Below are 19,652 nucleotides of genomic sequence, written 5' to 3'. Positions count from 1 at the left end.
CTTCAACACCTACTGTTTTTCTCAGGTCAGAATTTACCAACGTTTGGTGCATGAACTCTTTTGTCCTTATATGCATTATTGTTTCTTTACCCCTCACCAGACATGTGCAGACCCCAAGACGCGCCCGTCCTTCCTCGCAGATAAATCTATGGAACCGGCCATAAAGTATATCAACAAGAAGTTTCCCAATATTGACTTCAGAGGAAATAATGTACGTACAAGGAAGACTTTCTGCAAAAATGCAAAGTTTCTAAAATGTTTTGTTTGCTGTGGTCATAAATGTTTTCAACACATGCAAAGTTACTACAGAATGTGATCTGCTGAATTTCTTTTACATCTTGTGATGATGAATTATTCAGCCTCCACGTATGGTCTCATCCCAACACACCCTAAGTCTGAAGTCAGGACTGTTTTGCTCTTACTTTTTGCTTTGTCATTTACAGCAGATTCATTTATATTTATATCGTTCTCTTAACTGAACAAAGACGGCTAACTGCAGATGACGTACATTTGACAGAGTGCACTATCTAACCCTTCCACTTTTTCAAAAAATATTAATTTGACTTTTACCAGACTGGTTTTTATTAACTTCACATATACACCTATGTTTTATTTATTTATTTATTCATGTTTATTTTGATATGGACATAGCAATTACATTGGACAGACCAGATGCATTGTTTAAGTGTTTTAGCACAAGTGCTAATTCGCAACACTTGTCCATAGGCAGCTTTTGAAAAGAATAAAGAGCAATAAAATATTAAGATAACAAGAATGGGAAAAAAAGAAAAAAAAGAGAAATAATAAAATAAAATAAATGAAAAATGAAAAAAACAAACAAACAACAAAACAATTGGAAAGGAAATCAAAGAAATACAAACAATTTTCAATTAGAAACATAAAAAGACAACAAAGCAAGGCAGTCAACAAGTTAAAAACTATTCATGTGAAGTATTGTATTTTACAATGCAAATGATAATGAAGTGTATGAACACAGTTTTATCCTGTTTAATACACAGAGACAGTGGTTTCATTATTTTGAAACGATAAACTCTCTAAAAGTAATAGCTCTTATCATTATCCTATAATAATTTACCACCCAACTCGGCTCAAAATTAGAGATGGATGTCAAATGAGGTATTTTCTGAACAAACGGGTGGAGTGAGATTAAGACATGTCTTAACATTTACTTTGAAAAAAGCTGTGAATTCACAGCTGACAAGGACGATGTAGAACTCATCTGCTGTATTTTACTAAAGCACCCCAAAGACATTTAACTAACAACTTAATTATATCAGCTATAATTACATGTTAACTGGAACTAATGAACTATGTTAACTTACACTGGACCAGTGATGTTTATATCATTGTTCATTACAGCATAATCTGACCATCATCCAGCGACAGAAGCTGAGATTCTGGCGGGAACAGCAAACTACTACGACTCTTTCCTGGACGTCATAGAGTTCAGGGTGATTGTTTTTGTCTTTTCTCTCTTTCTCTCAGGTGCTGCTCAAAATGCAAACGTTTTTGAACTTTAGAATCAATCTTTTGAAGTGACAAAAGTGATGAGAACATGTTCTCAGAGCAAAAACTAAAAACAATGATGTAAAACTAGCTGTACATTCCTCAGATATGAAGCATAAATCTGATATTGGGGCCAGTCACTGTAGCGGGCGCAAGTGAGGCATTTGTTTCCATTTGTCCTGCACACCGACTATTTTATTTTTTCCACCATACATTTGCATATAAAGTGGTTATTCTGGATTAAGAAAATAATTTTGTCACTCCAAATGTCAGCGGAAATTGATAGTTATTTCCTTTTTTGAAACGACTTCAAATTGGTTTAATCTATGAATGAGGCCACAGTCAGGCATAGGACCTTCTAGGCCTTCCTTCCTTCTAGGCATAGGACGAGAGATAACTCAGTTATAATTAAGTAGAAATATGCAAATGGTCCCTGGTTATTAAGAGTTATATTAAGAGGATGACAGGTCTAACATGCATTAGATGTTATTTCCTTATTCATGGCTGTTTCCAGATCTAATCTGTCTCTATTCCCTCAGGACCATGTTTATGAGCTGCTGAATGCCATCGATGCCTGTCAGTGTTTCTTTGATATAGTAAGTACCTGCTGTGACACTTAACCCTTGTACTGTCTTTGGGTCAAAATGACCTAATTCTCCTGTTCCTTCTTTCCTCATGCTCTCTCCTTCCTTCCTTCCTTCCTTCCTTCCTTCCTTCCTTCCTTCCTTCCTTCCTTCCTTCCTTCCTTCCTTCCTTCCTTCCTTCCTTCCTTCCTTCCTTCCTTCCTTCCTTCCTTCCTTCCTTCCTTCCTTCCTTCCTTCCTTCCTTCCTTCCTTCCTCCCCTCATTCCTTCCTTCTTTACTCCTTTCCTGCTTGCTTCCTTCTTCCTTCCTTCCTTCCTTCCTTCCTTCCTTCCTTCCTTCCTTCCTCCCTTGCTTATTTTCTCCCCTCCTTCCTTCCTTCCTTCCTTCCTTCCTTCCTTCCTTCCTTCCTTCCTTCCTTCCTTCCTTCCTTCCCTCATTCCTTCCTTCTTTACTCCTTTCCTGCTTTCTTTGTTCCCTTCCTTCCTTCCTTCCTTCCTTCCTCCCTCCCTTCCTTCCTTCCTTCCTTCCTTCCTTCCTTCCTTCCTTCCTTCCTTCCCTCATTCCTTCCTTCTTTACTCCTTTCCTGCTTTCTTTGTTCCCTTCCTTCCTTCCTTCCTTCTCTTCCTTCCTTCCTTCCTTCCTTCCTTCCTTCCTTCCTTCCTTCCTTCCCTTCCTTCCTTCCTTCCTTCCTTCCTTCCCTCATTCCTTCCTTCTTTACTCCTTTCCTGCTTTCTTTGTTCCCTTCCTTCCTTCCTTCCTTCCTTCCTTCCTTCCTTCCTTCCTTCCTTCCTTCCTTCCTTCCTTCCTTCCTTCCTTCCTTCCTTCCTTCCTTCCTTCCTTCCTCATTCCTCATCATTTATAATGTATAATCCTTGCATTCTAAATAATTCTAATTGCAGATTAAGAAAATAATATTTTTTTATATTTCAGGTTTGGAACTTTGAATTTACCAAAAACTATTTGGACTTGATCGTCGCCTACGCATCTGTTATCATCACTCTTTCTCGCATCGATGAAAAGAAAGCTCTGGTGGGAATGTTCAACTGTGCCCATGAGATGTCCAATGGGAGCAGGTGAGAGACGATACTGACGTGTCACACGTACAGGTTGTACTGACGACCGGATGCGGGAGTTTTTCACGTGCTTTCCATCCGTGTGCAAATGATGCACAGCGTTTTTGGTCCAGATGCTCCCACTTCAGGTTCCTGCACCAGCAGCTGGTCCTGTAGTTATTATGACTAGAATTACATTTTATTATGACATCTTGACATCTTGAGTAGGGCTGGGTATCGATTCAAATGTCAAGAATCGATTCGATTCCGATTCTTAAGATTCAGAATCAATTATCAAGATTTGATCCGATTCGATTTGATTCCGATATCCATTTGGGTTAGTGTTAATAAAACTGTTTTTGCAGCTGTTGCATGAATTATGACTGTAGTTATGCAACATATTAATACTAGTATTATATTGAGATTAAACAGCAAGTATTGGCAGCTGATGATGCTGTAAGGATCAATCAGCTCCCAGAATGCTGATAGAACTGCTTTCTGAAACATCATGTGGGTCAGAATTACCAAACAGATCCAGGGAGGAAACAGAGACGGATGAAATCGTTTTTATTTTTGAGAATTTGGTTTTTAGCATTTTTTGCAAATGTAACCCCAAGACAGTATATAAAGTAATGAAATATAGACAATTTATGCAATTATAACCTAACACTTTAATGTTTTCATACCTTTAAACATATTTAAAGGCAAAAACATGGCACCAGTTATTCTCGTGTCCAACAAAACATTCCTTTTTTGGGGATAAACAAAAAAATAACCAAAAGTTGTAATGTAATGATGAAAAAAAAAAGATACATAAATGAATAAAATTTAAAAAAAAAATCGATCTTTAGACATATGAATCGATTTTTAGGAATTAATATGAGAATCGATTTAGAATTGGGAAATCAATTTTTTCAACACAGGCCTAATCTTGAGTCGACCATGTTTGTTTGGTCTTACTTTGTACATTGCAGCTGAACAAATGCATCTTATCTTTTTATAAATGTCACACATGAGTACAAATGACTGCACGGAGAAGAATCAGTCTCATCTCTTCAATTTAAGCTACCTAAACCGGAGCACTGAAAAATATATTAAATCCCAAAATAGCATGTCTGTGAAACTAGATTGATAGAGAATTGAAGAGCAGTGCTATTACATTACATCACACAACACCTTATCTTTCCTAATGTCTTTCTAATGTTTAATTCTACGACCACGTCCGCAGTGACCCCTCCTACCCACGGCTTGGCCAGATGTTGCTGGAGTACGACCATCCGTGGAAGAAGCTCACTGAAGAGTTTGGCCCCCACACAAGGGTACGTCCAACTCTCTTAATCTTATGTACTTGCCGTTTTGGATCCTTTTATTTTACGGCTGTATTCATTCATTTAAACCCAGAAGATTGACACCATGTGATTCAAATTGATTTAAAATAACTAATAAATAATAGCTGAAGGAGAAATGATCAGTTGCAGATTTAAGTATATATACGTTTCTTTCTATTTTTTTTAAATCTTTTTTTTAATTCTTTAACCCTTGTGCTGTCTTTGGGTCAAGGAAGGAGGAAGAGAAGGGAGGAAAGAAGGAAGGAAGGAAGGGGGAAAATAAGGAAAGAAGGAAGGAAGGAAGGGAGACAGGAAGGAAGGAAGGAAGGAAGGAAGGAAGGAAGGAAGGAAGGAAGGAAGGAAGGAAGGAAGGAAGGAAGGAAGGAAGGAAGGAAGGAAGGAAGGAAGGAAGGAAGGGAGAAAAGAGGAAGGGAAGAAAGAAGGAGAGAGCAGGAAGGAAGGAAGGAAGGGAGAAAATAAGCAAGGGAGGGTGGGAGAAAAGGAAGGGAGAAAGGAAGGAAGGAAAGAAGGAAGGAATGGAGAAAAGAGGAAGGGAAGAAAGAAGGAGAGAGAAGGAAGGAAGGAAGGAAATAAGCAAGGGAGGATGGGAGAAAAGAGGAAGGGAAGAAGGAAGGAGAGAGCTGGAGGAAAGAAGGAAGGAACGAAGGAAGGGTGGAAGGAAGGAAGAAAGGAAGGAAGAAAACAAGGGAAGAAGGAAGGAAGGAAAGAAGGAAGGAAGGAAGGAAGAAAAGAGGAAGGGAAGAAAGAGGAAGGGAAGAAAGAAGGAGAGAGCAGGAAGGAAGGAAGGAAGGAAGGAAGGAAGGAAGGAAGGAAGGAAGGAAGGAAGGAAGGAAGGAAGGAAAGGAGAAAATAAGCAAGGGAGGATGAGAGAAAAGAGGAAGGGAAGAAGGAAGGAGAATTAGGTCATTTTGACTCAAAGACAGTACAAGGGTTAATTGTAGTGACATTTTAATAAGTCATACTACTCTGCTATTGCAGCTGAATGTTTGGCTGCACCGCATCCATTCAATTCAATTCAATTTTATTTTTATAGCGTCTACTACAATACAAGTTGTCACCATTTATGTGTTAACCCTTTATGTATTTGATTTATAATCACCCAGGGTGTGATACATTTACCTATTTGACCAATCTAAGCATCATTGTCGTTTTTCTAATTTCCTCTCTCTTGCTGTCCTTTTCATCTCTTCCCCCCTCACAGTCTGTGACATCAGCGTTGCTTTCCCTGAACATGGTGTACCTTCGCAGAAACCTGCCAGCAGAGCAGTGGCGGAGCGCCCAGCTGCTCAGCCTGCTCAGCACCCCGGCTACCATGATGGAACCGGCCTGCTGCGACACCGTCAGTCCACCCTCCCGCCGCCTCTCCTGCTTTAACGGCGGTTACCTTCCTTTAGGCCAGGGGTCGGCAACACAAAATGTTGAAAGAGCCATATTGGACCAAAAACACAAAAAAAAAAATATGTCTGGAGCCGCTAAAAATGAAAAGTCTTGTATAAGATATATATTATAGTGAGGGAAATTAAGTCAGGTTTTTAGGAGAATCGTTCACTTTGTGAGACAAGCACCAAATTTTGCATGAACATTGCAAAGTACCTACTTATGCAGAAAAGCCCGTTAGCCACCTGAAAATCCAAGATGGCGGTCGTTTTTCAAGATGGCTGTCTTATGAAAGCTAAAACAAGGTTGTCAGTGTAGAACTTGAATTGCTGAACATATTTTATCCATCCATCCATCGTCCGCCGCTTATCCGTTCCCGGGTCGCGGGGGCAGCAGTCTCAACAGAGATGCCCAAACTTCCTTCACCCCAGACACTTCCTCCAGCTCTTCCTCCAGCTCTTCCTCCATCTCTTCCTCCAGCTCTTCTTAGGGGAGTCCGATGCGTTCCGAGGCCAGCCGAGAGACGTAGTCACTCCAGCGTGTCCTGGGTCTTCCTTGGGGTCTCCTCCCGGAGGGACATGCCTGGAACACCTCCCTGGGGAGGAGGGACATGCCTGGAACACCTCCCTAGGGAGGAGGGACATGCCTGGAACACCTCCCTAGGGAGGAGGGACATGCCTGGAACACCTCCCTAGGGAGGATCCAGGAGGATCCGGTACAGATGTCCAAGCCACCTCAGCTGACTCCTCTCAATGTGAAGGAGCAGCAGCTCGACTCCGAGCTCATCCCGGGTGACCGAACTCCTCACCCTCTCTCTAAGGGAACGTCCAGCCACCCTGCGGAGGAAACTCATCTCGTCCGCTTGTATCCGCGATCTTATCCTTTCAGTCACTACTCATTACCATAGGTGAGGGTAGGTGCGTAGATTGACCGGTAAATCGAGAGCTTCGCCCTTTCGGCTCAGCTCCTTCTTCACCACGACGGTCCGGTACACCGACCGCATAACTGCGGACGCTGTACCAATCCGTCTGTCAATCTCACGCTCCATTGTTCCCTCACTCGTGAACAAGACCCCGAGATACTTGAACTCCTCCACCTGAGGCAGGACTTCTCCCCCCACCCGGAGAAGGAACACCACCCTTTCCCAGTGGAGAACCATGGCCTCGGTCTTGGAGCTGCTGATTCTCATCCCTGCCGCGTCGCACTCGGCCGCAAACCGCCCCAGCACATGCTGAAGGTCCCGGTCCGATGAAGCCAACAGGACAACATCATCTGCAAAAAGCAGAGATGAAATCCTGAGGTTCCCAAACCGGATCCCCTGGCTGCGCCTGGAAATCCTGTCCATAAAAATGATGAACAGGACCGGTGACAAAGGGCAGCCCTGCCGGAGTCCAACATGCACTGGGAACAAGTCTGATCTACTGCCGGCAATAAGAACCAAACTCCTGCTCCGATCATACAGAGACCGGACAGCCCTTAGTAGAGGGCCCCGGACCCCAGAATCACTGACCCCCCACAGAATGGCATGAGGGACACGGTCAAACGCCTTCTCCAGATCCACAAAACACATGTAGACTGGTTGGGCAAATTCCCATGAACCCTCGAGCACCCTGCAGAGGGTGTAGAGCTGGTCCAGTGTTCCACGACCTGGACGAAAACCGCATTGTTCCTCCTGAATCCGAGGTTCAACTATCGGCCGTAATCTCCTCTCCAGTACCCTGGCGTAGACTTTCCCGGGGAGGCTGAGAAGTGTGATCCCCCTGTAGTTGGAACATACTCTCCGGTCCCCCTTTTTAAAGAGAGGGACCATCACCCCGGTTTGCCACTCCAGCGGTACTGTACCCTTCCTCCATGCAATGTCGCAGAGGCGTGTCAACCAGACAGCCCTACGATATCCAGAGACTTGAGGTACTCAGGGCGAATCTCATCCACCCCCGGTGCCACTGAGGAGCTTACGAACCACCTCAGTGACCCCCCCCCCCCCGGACATCCCTCTGCTGCTTCCACATGCCTGCTGTGTGCTGCTGACGTCGCCGACCCTCCGGCCTTTGGCAGGAGGGTCCCCCCTTATGAGCCTGGTCCTGCTCAAGGTTTCTTCCCTCCTAAAGGGGAGTTTTTACCTGCCATTGTTTATGTAATAATTGCTCGGGGGTTTATGTTCTGGGTCTCTGGAAAGCGTCTAGAGACAACATCTGTTGTATTCGATGCTATACAAATAAAATTGAATTGAATTGGATGACACTCACCAATTGCCCAGAGCTGTGAACAACTCACGAAGTGCAAGTGCAAAAAGGAATGGCTAATGGGGGGAGGGGGTGGGGGGTCCCAAGATTATAGTCTGATGTCAGAATAATCAAAATTGGATTTTCCAATCACATTCCAGGTCAAAAAACATATAAAAACGGCTTTTGTGGCAGCCATTTTGGAAAACGGCAGCCATATTGTTTTTTTTTTGCGTGGCTAACCGGCTTTTTTGAAAAAGTAGACCTAGAACATACTTTGTGCAAAATTTGGTGCTTGTCTCACAAAGTGAACGATCGTTTCACTAATGTGCCTGGCTATTAGAATGAAGGCAAATGGCGAAAGGCGAAATGTTGAGAAAAAAGTTGAAATGTCGAGAAAAAAGTCAAAATGTTGAGGAAATAGTCAAAATTTTGACAAAAAAGTGGAAATGTCAAGAAAAAAGTCAAAATGTCGAGAAAAAAAGTGGAAATGTCGAGATTAATGTTGAAATACAATCTTGAGAAAAAAGTCGAAATGTCGAGAAAAAAGTCAAAATTTCGAGAAAAAAGTCGAAATGTTGAGAAAAAAGTCAAAATGTCAAGAAAAAGGTCAAAATGTCGAGGGAATAGTCAAAATTTTGAGAAAAAAGTGGAAATGTCGAGAAAAAAAGTCTAAAGTTTGAGAAAAAAGTCGAAATGTCGAGAAAAAAGTCGAGAAAAAAGTCAAAATTTTGAGATTAAAAAGGAAAGGAAAAAGGAAGAAAAAAAGAGAAAAAAAGGAAAAAAAAAAAGAAAAAAAGTCAAGAGTACCTGGCTGCAGGCAAGATGGCCGACAAGGGCGCGGCCATTTTTTCCAGCCATACCGGAATTCCAGACCGGAAGTTGGTCTTCTTCGTGTATATTATTCGTCGCGCTGATCCAGACAGGAAGTCTTTTTTTTTTTTTAACTTTATTGAAAATATATTCATATACAAACAACAAGGCATCATATCTTTTTTCCAACATGTATCAGGGAAAAGGTGCATAAAGAGTACAGAGGAAAAGAAATTAAATTTAAAAAGAAAAAGGAAAATAACTCAAAGGGCTAGGGCTTATCCAATAAATTATATTCTTCAATTGTGTTCAAAAGTTGTATTGCAGGAAGTTGGTCTTCTTCGTGTATATTATTCGTCGCGCTGATCCAGACAGGAAGTTGGTCTTTTTTTCACAATTCTTTATTTCAAATTGTCAACAATATTTATATTTTCCTATTTATCCGTTTTCTATTAATTCTATCTTATTTTCTGGAATCCACTTAAACACAACATTACACTATCATGCTGGCAACAGTAAGAACTTGACTTGGAGTTCTTTTTTGAAATCAACTTTTTATTCTCAGAATATCAAATAGAAAAACAAACATGCATAGAAAAAAAGACACAAAACAAGGTAAACGCATGAACAATGAGCAGGAACAAATTACACTGAACATAATGGAAAAAATATCAAGATCAAAGATCAAAAGATTAAAAAAAAAAAAAAAGACTTAAAAAAGGCTCCCACTGGCCATCTTGACCTCTTGGGGGGGGGGGGGCCTTAAAAAAGGCTCCCACTGGCCAGCATGATCTCAGCCTTCAGTCTGGTCATGCCCTCTCCTTCAAGGATTTTGATCAATATCTGAAAAACAGTTAAATGATCTAATCATACTCTAACGTGTGCACTGTTTTGGTTTCATGTTTTCCAAAGGAATAAAATATTGACCACCTAATAATTTCCTTCCATTTCCCAAGGAAGCTCTATTGACCATCTTACCTCTGGGAGCATTACATCGAAAACAAAATCCAGTAGTCTTATCTCCCCTCCCTTTATTTTTGCTCCTATTCCAGTGACCTCCTCAATCACCCTCAGTAACGCAAAGATCTATTGAAAATAAAAGTACAAATCAATAAATTCATCTTTTATATGTTATATATCTGTGAACACACGTATACATGACTGATGGCATTTTCATTTATTTATTTATTTCATTTATTAACACCAGTGGGGCGAGTGTGTTTTTCTGTTAAAACTAAAAAAAGGAATTATTTAATAAGATCTCTTTTTCAGACTGACATCACCTCTACTCCATATGTTGTTCCATACTGGTCTAATATTGTTCCTGGACTGAACTGGATCCATATATGGAACCTTCCATACAAATATTTAATTACAAATAAAGTTAGAGAAGTGTCTTACAAACTAATTCATAGATATTACCCAGCCAAACATTATTTGTTAAAATTTAAGAAAGATTTGTGTGTTGATTGTTCCCTGTGTGAATCTGAACCTGAAACTGTAATTCACTTATTTTGGTTGTGTAACTCTACTGCCATCTTCTGGAGAGAAGTAACCCGTTACATCACCTTGAAGATTGACTCAGATTTTTCTTTAGATTGGAACAATGTACTTTTTGGTGTCCACGATGTCAAAAGTAAGAAACAGAAAGAACTGTATGTCATAAACTTGTTAATAATATTAGGGAAGTATCACATACACAAAGGGAAATTTACTCACTCGAAACCATGCTTTATTGCATTCCAAAAGGAAACTGAACAGTACTTACAAAGTATTTGTGACTCGAATAACAAGAAAGCTATGAAAACTTGTGATTTGTGCACCTTATTTTCTGTATTTATTTAGCAGCCTACCCCCTGGCTGATGTTTGATATTTCATTGATAAGACTTGCGTTTGTATTGTTTGATTGTTTGTTCTGTTAATAAAAAAAAAAAAAAAAAAAAAAAAAGATAGCACACCAAGTTACACGAGGAAAGACAAACCTCCGGATCAGCGCGACGAATAATATACACGAAGAAGACCAACTTCCGGTCTGGTTCAGCGCGACGAATAATATACACGAAGAAGACCAACTTCCGGTCTGGAATTCCGGTATGGCTGGAAAAAATGGCCGCGCCCTTGTCGGCCATCTTGCCTGCAGCCAGGTCCCTCTCAAAAAAGTAGAAAAAAGAAAAAAGAAAAAAAAGAAGAAAAAAAGTAGAAAAAAAGAAAAAAGAAAAAAAAGAAGAAAAAAAAGGAAAAAGGAAAAAAATAGAAAAAAAGAAGAAAAAAAGGAAAAAAAAGGTCAAACATTTTTGAAAAATCCCCAGGGAGCCACTAGGGCGGCGCTAAAGAGCCGAGCGGCTCTAGAGCCGCGGGTTGCCGACCCCTGCTTTAGTCAAATTACCATCTACATGGCTTTGTGTTCAAATGTGAACTATTGTGTTACTTTTACCTCTGCACCCATGTCTCACCTTTTATTACAGTGGATGAACTACTTGCAATCAAATACAATAGAGAATATTAACTCAACATAACTTAAACCATAGTTTGATTTTTATTGGCATCAATATGCCTCAGAAATGTAAAATAACTATTGTATATTGTAACGTGCTCTCTCTCCTACAGATGACATGTGAATACCTCTCTATGGAGGTGATGGAGCGCTGGATCATTAGTAAGTATTTCTCATCACTGAGGAAATCTTTGTCACGTTAACATGCTATTCCATGTCAGTACCAACACTATGTGTGTCATATGCAAAACTTGAACGGAAGTATAAGTAGTCAAAGTGCACAGAGTCACATCAGTGTAACTTGACAAAGAGTCAAATCCTAAATTTGTCCCTTTTAGACCAGATTTGAACAAAATCAGGCAAAACTTTCACGTCTGGTTTAATGTTAACACAAAAGATTTGAATTGTTACTTGTATCGGAGCCTTTTTATTTAACATACTTGATACAGTAATGAATCAACCAATGATTTAAATTCGAAAAATTCAATAAGAAACACAAAGGATGCCATGGATTGTTTAATTTTCATCACCAAAGCGTTTATTATTCAATCAATCAATCAAGCAATCAATCAAATTGTATTTGTATAGCACCTTTCATCCAGGTACATGAAATACAAAGTGCTTTGACATTTTGACTGAAAAATAAGCATAATAAAAACAAAAACAAAAACTGGGAGACCAATGCACACTGACATACAATATAGTTAATTAAAATGAAATAATGATAAAAGTTCAAGGATTAAGGCTAAAAAATAATCAGTCCACAAAACACAATATAATAATAAAAACATTACAAGAAATAGATAAATAAATAAAACAAATACTTCTAAAAAAAATGTTAAACAGAATAAAACTTTAAAGTTTGATGCTACATAAAAGCCTGACCAAAGAGATGAGTTTTTAGTTTAAAAATGTCCACATTTCCAGCTCCTGTCAGATCCTCTGGCTGTTCCACAGTTTTGGAGCATCTTGGCTAAAAGCAGCATCACCAAATGTTTTAGTTCTACTCTGTGGAAACAGCTAGAAAGGAAGAGCCAGAGGATCTGAGGTCCTTCCTGGTTCATAGAATAAAAACATCTCTGAAATAAACTCTGGTGCAAGCCCATGTAGCGCTTTATAAACTAATAAAAGAACTTTAAAATCAACACGAAAACTAACAGGTAGCCAGTGTAAGGATTTTAAAATGGGCTTAATGTGTGCTCTCCTTTATTATTGTTTTTATTTAATCAAAATAACAATATTTATGTCACGTTTTAGCATACATAAAATAAAAAAGAAAGATACACAACCTAAAAACAACAGTTAGATGCTTTAATGTGCTTATTCCAGGGGTCGGTAACCCGTGGCTCTAGAGCCACATTAGCTCTTTAGCGCCGCCCTAGTGGCTCCCTGGAGCTTTTTTCAAAAATGTTTGACCTTGTTTTTCCTTTTTTTCTTCTTTTTTTCTTCTTCTTTCCTTTTTTTCATCTTTTTTTCTTTTTTTTCCCTTTTTTTTCTCATTTCTAGATTTTTTTCGACATTTCTACTTTTTTCTTGACATTTCGACTTTTTTTTCAAGATTGTACTTCAACATTAATCTAGACATTTCGACTTTTTTCTCGACATTTCAACTTTTTTCTCGTGCATAATGAAAAAAAAATCTTCTCCCAGTTATAACTAATATAGATACATGCAGCATGTGTTGCCTTCATTCTAAGGCTTATATACCCCCTTTTATATATTTGTTTTTTGTGTTTTTGGTTCAGTATGGCTCTTTCAACATTTTGGGTTGCCGACCCCTGCTTTATACTGTATATGACCGAATCTCTTTGCCATCTTTGTAGTCGGCTTCCTGCTGTGCCACAGCAGTCTGAACAGCAACGCGGCCTCTCTGGAGCTGTGGAAGACGGCTCTCCGCTCCGGCCTCTTCATCACACTCACCAGAGATGAAATGCTCAACGTACACAAGGTGTCCGAGGACCTGTTGGATAATATCAAAGGGTACTATACTGCTGCGTTGCACCGTTTCCACTCTGTAGACTGTAACTGCCCATAATATATACACCTGGGGCCGGATTCACAAAACATTCTTAAGAAAAAAAATCTTCTTAAGTGTCATTTTTTTCTTAAGTTCAGTCTTAAGAAGAAAAAAGAGAAGAAGTCATATTCTCCAAAAAAGTTCTTAAGTATTTTCTTAACTTTCTTCTTAAGTTTCTTCTTAAGAAAAAACTTAAGAATAAATCTTGAAATAAAAGTTCTCAAATTTGTTCTTGACTTTTTTCTTAACTTAAGACAACCTTGACCTGTCTTAAAATTTCTTCTGTGAAAAGGTAAGACTCTAATATCACCTTTTTCAACACATTTTAGACAAGTTTAGACTAGTAGGTAATAGTTTGAGGATATACTTTGTAATTAATTACACAAAGAGCCTGTTAACTGTTTGTTAGCATGTTAGTTAGTGTGGTAGTTAATTATTATTAATTTTCCCCAATAGTATTTTTTTCAACACATTAATCTCATCCACCATGACCTTGAAAAGTTCCTGCATCTCTTTTTCTCCTTCTCCATGTTTAGTGAGTGACTGACGGTTTAGACCCAAACTACCTGTATAAATGTTGTTTGTTGGCGCGTACAATGCAATGACATTTTAAGAAGTTCTTAAGTAGGAAAAATAAGTTAAATTCGTAAGAAATGACAGTTCTTAAGACGGTTCTTAAGAAAATATTGAGGAATTGCACTTAAGAACTTTCTTATGAACTTCTTAATTTTAGATCTTAAGACATTTCTTAAGATCGTTCTTAAGAACTTATTGGTGAATCCGGCCCCTGCTCTACAAAATATTGGACAGTTTATTCAGGACAATGCACCCTTATATTTTAGAGAACTTACAAAGATAGGAACACATTTAAAGATGTATTTTGCATATAGTCTCCTCCCCTCTTGTCTTGCTGTTTGAATTCCTCATGAAGTCTTTGATAGTGTACATACAACTAATGCATTTAAGTAGGAATTGCTGTGTATCAAATTAAATACTGATAACTTGTCCTTTCTTTCTTTTTTTTATCAGATACAGCAAACGAATTGCAGACATAAAGGAATGTCGTGAGCATGTTCTTGTCAACTGGTGAATTGATGTTACATCTTCTGATTTAGAAATGTTCAGTGATTGATGTTTTCCTAAAAATGAGATGTGAGAGCTGAGCGTCCGTATCTTTATTTGTGTTGCTAGTGGAGCTATGCACAGAGAAAGGAGGCATTTCCTAAGAAGCGCATTGAAAGAGTTGTGCAAAGTTCTGGAGGATGAACCTGGACTGCTTGGACCAAAGGTAGAAGTAGATCAAGAACCATACAGTTAATATGATTTATTCATCTTTTTATTTATTACTCATTTGTATAGCTTACAACCAGTACTGGAGTTGAGGGGGGTTGAGGGGGGATGGGGGGGGGATGGCATCCCCCCCTGAAATAAAAACGGTCCAAATCCTCCCCCTGTAAAACTGCCATCCCCCCTTTCCATACCTTATGTCATTTCATCAATGAATGTGGTTTTACTGCTATTTCAACATTTAGAGTCATCACCAGAAAAATAACACCAGAAAAATAACTTATTTGGCAATTTTCACCTGTTTCAAGTAGATTTTCACTTGAAATAAGTAGAAAAATCTGCCAGTGGGACAAGATTTATCTTCTCATTACAAGCAAAAAAAATCTTGTTCCACTGGCAGATTTTTCTACTTATTTTAAGTGAAAATTGTTGTTTTTTCCAGTGATGAGTCTTGTTTTAAGTGTAATGAGATTTTTTTTTAACTAAAATGAGACATTTTAACTAGAAATAAGACAAATATTCTTGTTAAGATTTAGAGTTTTTGCAGTGATCCATTTTACTTATCCTGTGAAGGACAGAGTCATATTGATAAGTTCAGAAAACTGTTTTTTATTGTAGTGTTTTGATGTATTTGATGTAAGCCCAGTGGATATTTAAAGCTTACAGAAGGCTGCATTTAACTGCTGCTATGTCATTCCTGCAGTATTTCTGCAGGTGTTTTGGTCAGTGCTATTATTTGTAATATATTATATTATTTGTAATCAGCACAAATAATCTGTCCCCATATGATAAAATCCACCATCCCCCCTGATTTTCTTTTACAACTCGAGTACTGGTTACAACCAACACACGTCTAACAGTTGGCATTTCTTGGCACTTTAACTATTTCCAATTATAGCTGCTACTCTTGACTAATATTCCTTTTTCCTTCCTTTTTTGGGATCAATCAAATCCCCAAGGCGCTGTTTGTTTTCATGGCTCTGTCGTTTTCCCGTGACGAGGTCCTATGGCTCGTCAGACACTCTGAAAATATGCCCAAGATAAAGACGCTGGAGGGCTACACCGACAAGTAGGTCACAAGTGTTTAGGAAGTTAATCACAGACTGCAGCGACTGCTTTTCTCAGAGTCGTACAGGTTTTACAGAAGTCTGGCAGCTACGAGCTGGATTTCTGTCACGTACATGCACTGTACAAGGCCGCAGCACATCAGCAAATGAGGCGTAACTATCACAAGACCGCTTGAATTAATTTAATATTTGCTGCTTATGTAAGTAAAAGCTGCAGCAGGGTCTCCCAGCAATTATCTTGAACTGTACAGATTCGGTTTTAAATAAGCAGCAACTGTAATTTCGATGTCGTTTATGTATGCATGCATGTATTTATGTATCTATTTCTATATTTCTCTCCAGCATGATGGCTGAATTGCTGTTTCATATGGAGAGACTAAGAATACTAATAAGAAAGTACAACCATGTGGTTCAGCGCTACCACGTTCAGTACCTGGCACAGTTTGATGCACTGCTGCTAAATGACATCATACAGGTACGTGAAGACGGCAAGAACGTGTGTGGAAATGACATGCACCGTGTATGTATGTGGGATCAATAAAGTTCTTATTTTTGCCGTCTGAATTAAATATATTAAATATTTTAATATTTTAATTAAATATATTATATTTGGTGCGTAACTGTTTCCCAAGTATATTAGTGCGTGTGTGAATGAATAACTGAGACGTAAAACGTAAATTTCTTTGTAGAAAGGCGCTGTATGAAAATAAGTCTGTTTACTTGTATTAGTTTACAGCGCAGTCTTGCCACATCCAATATGGCGGCGGCGTCAGTAGGTGATGCAATGTGCTGATTGGCTCTCCAGAAACGCTTTGAAACCCGTGCCAAAGATCGCTGATTGGCTCTTATTATTGACTCGTCAAAACAGTGCCGTAATTCTAGTTGTAAAAAAAGTTTGTAGCTTTTGTAAAAAAAAGTTTTTAGCTTTGTATATCCAATGTTGCACACAGACAAATTAATTCCACAGCTACAAAAATGTTTTACACATGCACAAAATATTTCTACAAGTACAAATATTTTCTGCACATGCACAAAATATTTCTACAAGTACAAAGTTTATTTACAGATACAAAATATTTATGGCTTTAATTTGAGCCCATAGTAATAGCTTTGCTGTCAATTTGAAATATGTGTGTTATTTTGTAGTTGTTTGAGATAAACGAGGTGGAAGAATCACAAATATATAGTGAAATAATACTCATAATATCAACTTAATTCATATCTAATTGACATGAATCTCGTCTTCTCTCTTCCTCGACAGACCATGCCTGTTTGTCCAGAGGAGGAGTCCGTTCTGATGAGCTCATTTGTCTCAACACTGTCGGCTCTCTCAGTTAAACAAGGTAACCATGACGATCAGCCTCTTTTCCAAAATTAAATACATGAAAACCATATTTTGTAATGTGTCCATAAGTAAAATAAACAGTTCACTTTAAATTTTTAAAGTTAACCTTTAGTAAACTTTGAAATAACGTAAATAAAAAAAAGAAATCAGGTGCATATGCTTTATAGAGACAACAGGAAATATCCGTTACTGATAAATATGAATGGCCTTTTCTCTGCAGTGGAAAATAAAGAGGAGTTTGACTTCAGAGCACTTAGACTGGACTGGCTAAGATTACAGGTTTGAAGTTTTACTTTATCATCTGAAATGTCACATTTGGCTTCGTTATGACTGTAAATAACACAAGTTTCTTCGTCCTCTTTTATTTTAGGCCTACACGAGTGTGAACAAGTCCCCTCTTCCACTGAGGGATTATCCCGATTTACCAAAGGTGATGAACCTGATCCAGTTTCACACCAGGATGGTGGACAGCGTGGAAGAGATGCTGCATGAGACATCTGAGCTTTCCATCTTCTGGTCAGTCTCTTCTCTGCTCTCTATACAAAAACAAGATCATTTGGCCTCACGTATTTAAAAAAAAAAAAAAAGGAAATCTGTGAATCTCTTGTGAATTTCTTGTGCAAGGGCGTAGGTTTGGTCTCAACATTGGTAGGGACGATAAAACAGCATAACCTGCATGTTCACTTTTTGCTGGGGACGGGACAATAATAAGACCAAACAGATTGGGTGAACGGGGGTCAGGGCTACATTTGTCACGAATATGAACCTAATTAATTGATAGGCTAAATGATCAATGCAAAATAAATCTGTATTGACTTATATTAACTTCCATGTGTATTGGTTCACCTGATACGATTCAAACCTTTGTTTTCAAAAACCACTAAAGAAACATTTTGAAAACTTTGAATATTCCAAGATTTTCTTAGCAATTTAAATTGCAATATTTGAACATAACTTAAATTATATTAACATACACAATACATGTATTAAGTGTACCTATTAATAATCTATTAACTATCCAGAATGCAAAAAATAAATATTTGTCTTAAGACCACTCAACATTATCTGTCTAAATAAATAAATTAAATATAACTGAAAAAACTAAAATAAATAAAAATGGAACCTTCCTTCAGGTTAAACTTCCTTCAGCCAAACTCAACAAAAAATGAAAGCTCCTTTGGGCTGCTTTAAGACCACATAAATAAAATACAAATGAAAATTGGGGAGAAGGGGGTAAACCTCGGTTTGATTTCTTATCTATTTTTGTCCTTCACCACAAGAGTAATACATTGCTTTAATTGGTTGTCTCTTTCACCTTCTTCTCCCTTATTTTCATCTCTAAAATGCATCAGTGGGTTGAGCAATTATGGAAAAAATCTAAATCAAGATGAATTAAACTTTTTACCTCGATTATGATTAATGTATGATTATCTGAAACAATGTCTGCATAAGCTGCAAATAAAAATATTTTTAAATAAATAATGTAGAAAATAACTTGGGTCAAGTCATCAGCCAATCAAAACGTGCATTTGAGGGAAAAAAAACGGCAAATTCAGCAAGTGAAAAGGGGTAAATATAACTCTGAACATAATGAAAATAATTCACTTAATAATGGTAGGGTCAATTCTATCCTTACAACATTTGGGAAGACAATCTAAATTACCTTTATATCTGAACTCATTATATAATGCAAATAAGGTTGCTTAAAAGTTGGTGGGGACAATTTGAGCCTCCTGAAAAGTTGGTAGTGTTATGTCCCTACCGCCCCTATGCAAACCTACGCGCTTTGTGCACAGATTATCACGGCCACTGGCTAAAAGATTCAAAGCCTGGTTGTAGTTTGTCATTCATGTGTAGAATATTTATGCTCTTTTTCTCAGTTTCCACCCCCGTGTGTTTGAGAAGATGTTTCACCAGAGCAGCGAAGAGACGACTATGAAGCGTTACCTCATGGCCTTCCCTTCTGCATGCCAAACCTTCGCTCAGTGCGCACACTCTCTCTGTCCAGAAGAGGTCAGTGTTCCGTCACCTGCTCATCAAGATAGAAATCCCCAGCAGAGGGGCGGTGAGGACATCAGTCATGCTCTAGATACAGACTGATGTTTAAATCTCACTTGCAAGATGGATCATGACCAGTACTCGAGTTGTAAAAAAAATCAGGGGGGGATGTTGGATTTTATCATATGGGGACAGATAATTTGTGCTGATTACAAATAATGTAATATATTACAAATAATAGCACTGACCAAAACAGCTGCAGAAATACTGCAGGAATGACATAGCAGCAGTTAAATGCAGCCTTCTATAAGCTTTAAATATCCACTGGGCTTACATCAAATACATCAAAACACAACAATAAAAAACAGTTTTCTGAACTTATCAATATGACTCTGTCCTTCACAGGATAAGTAAAATGGATCACTGCAAAAACTCAAAATCTTAACAAGAATATTTGTCTTATTTCTAGTTAAAATGTCTCATTTTAGTACAAAAATCTCATTACACTTAAAACAAGAC

At 38.5% G+C, this 19,652-nt stretch overlaps 1 protein-coding gene across 1 annotated transcript in view; it reads left to right on the top strand.

The window, feature by feature from the left end:
* Positions 1-104: 104 nt before the first annotated feature.
* The window catches only part of nckap1l (NCK associated protein 1 like), a 56,022-nt gene continuing 36,474 nt past the window's right edge, over positions 105-19,652 (top strand). Inside the window, 17 exon segments of the mRNA XM_061726712.1 lie at positions 105-211; positions 1,381-1,408; positions 1,411-1,472; positions 2,067-2,123; positions 3,042-3,184; positions 4,392-4,482; positions 5,714-5,851; positions 11,533-11,581; positions 13,243-13,399; positions 14,466-14,522; positions 14,628-14,724; positions 15,683-15,792; positions 16,133-16,265; positions 17,052-17,133; positions 17,356-17,414; positions 17,506-17,651; positions 19,016-19,148. Of these exon segments, the coding sequence (XP_061582696.1) occupies positions 149-211; positions 1,381-1,408; positions 1,411-1,472; positions 2,067-2,123; positions 3,042-3,184; positions 4,392-4,482; positions 5,714-5,851; positions 11,533-11,581; positions 13,243-13,399; positions 14,466-14,522; positions 14,628-14,724; positions 15,683-15,792; positions 16,133-16,265; positions 17,052-17,133; positions 17,356-17,414; positions 17,506-17,651; positions 19,016-19,148 (1,605 nt within the window). The 5' untranslated portion in view covers positions 105-148.

This window comes from Cololabis saira, chromosome 8 (genome assembly GCF_033807715.1).
Source record: "Cololabis saira isolate AMF1-May2022 chromosome 8, fColSai1.1, whole genome shotgun sequence".
Classification (NCBI taxonomy): Eukaryota; Metazoa; Chordata; class Actinopteri; order Beloniformes; family Belonidae; genus Cololabis; species Cololabis saira.
This window is presented reverse-complemented; position numbering and strand designations above follow the sequence as displayed.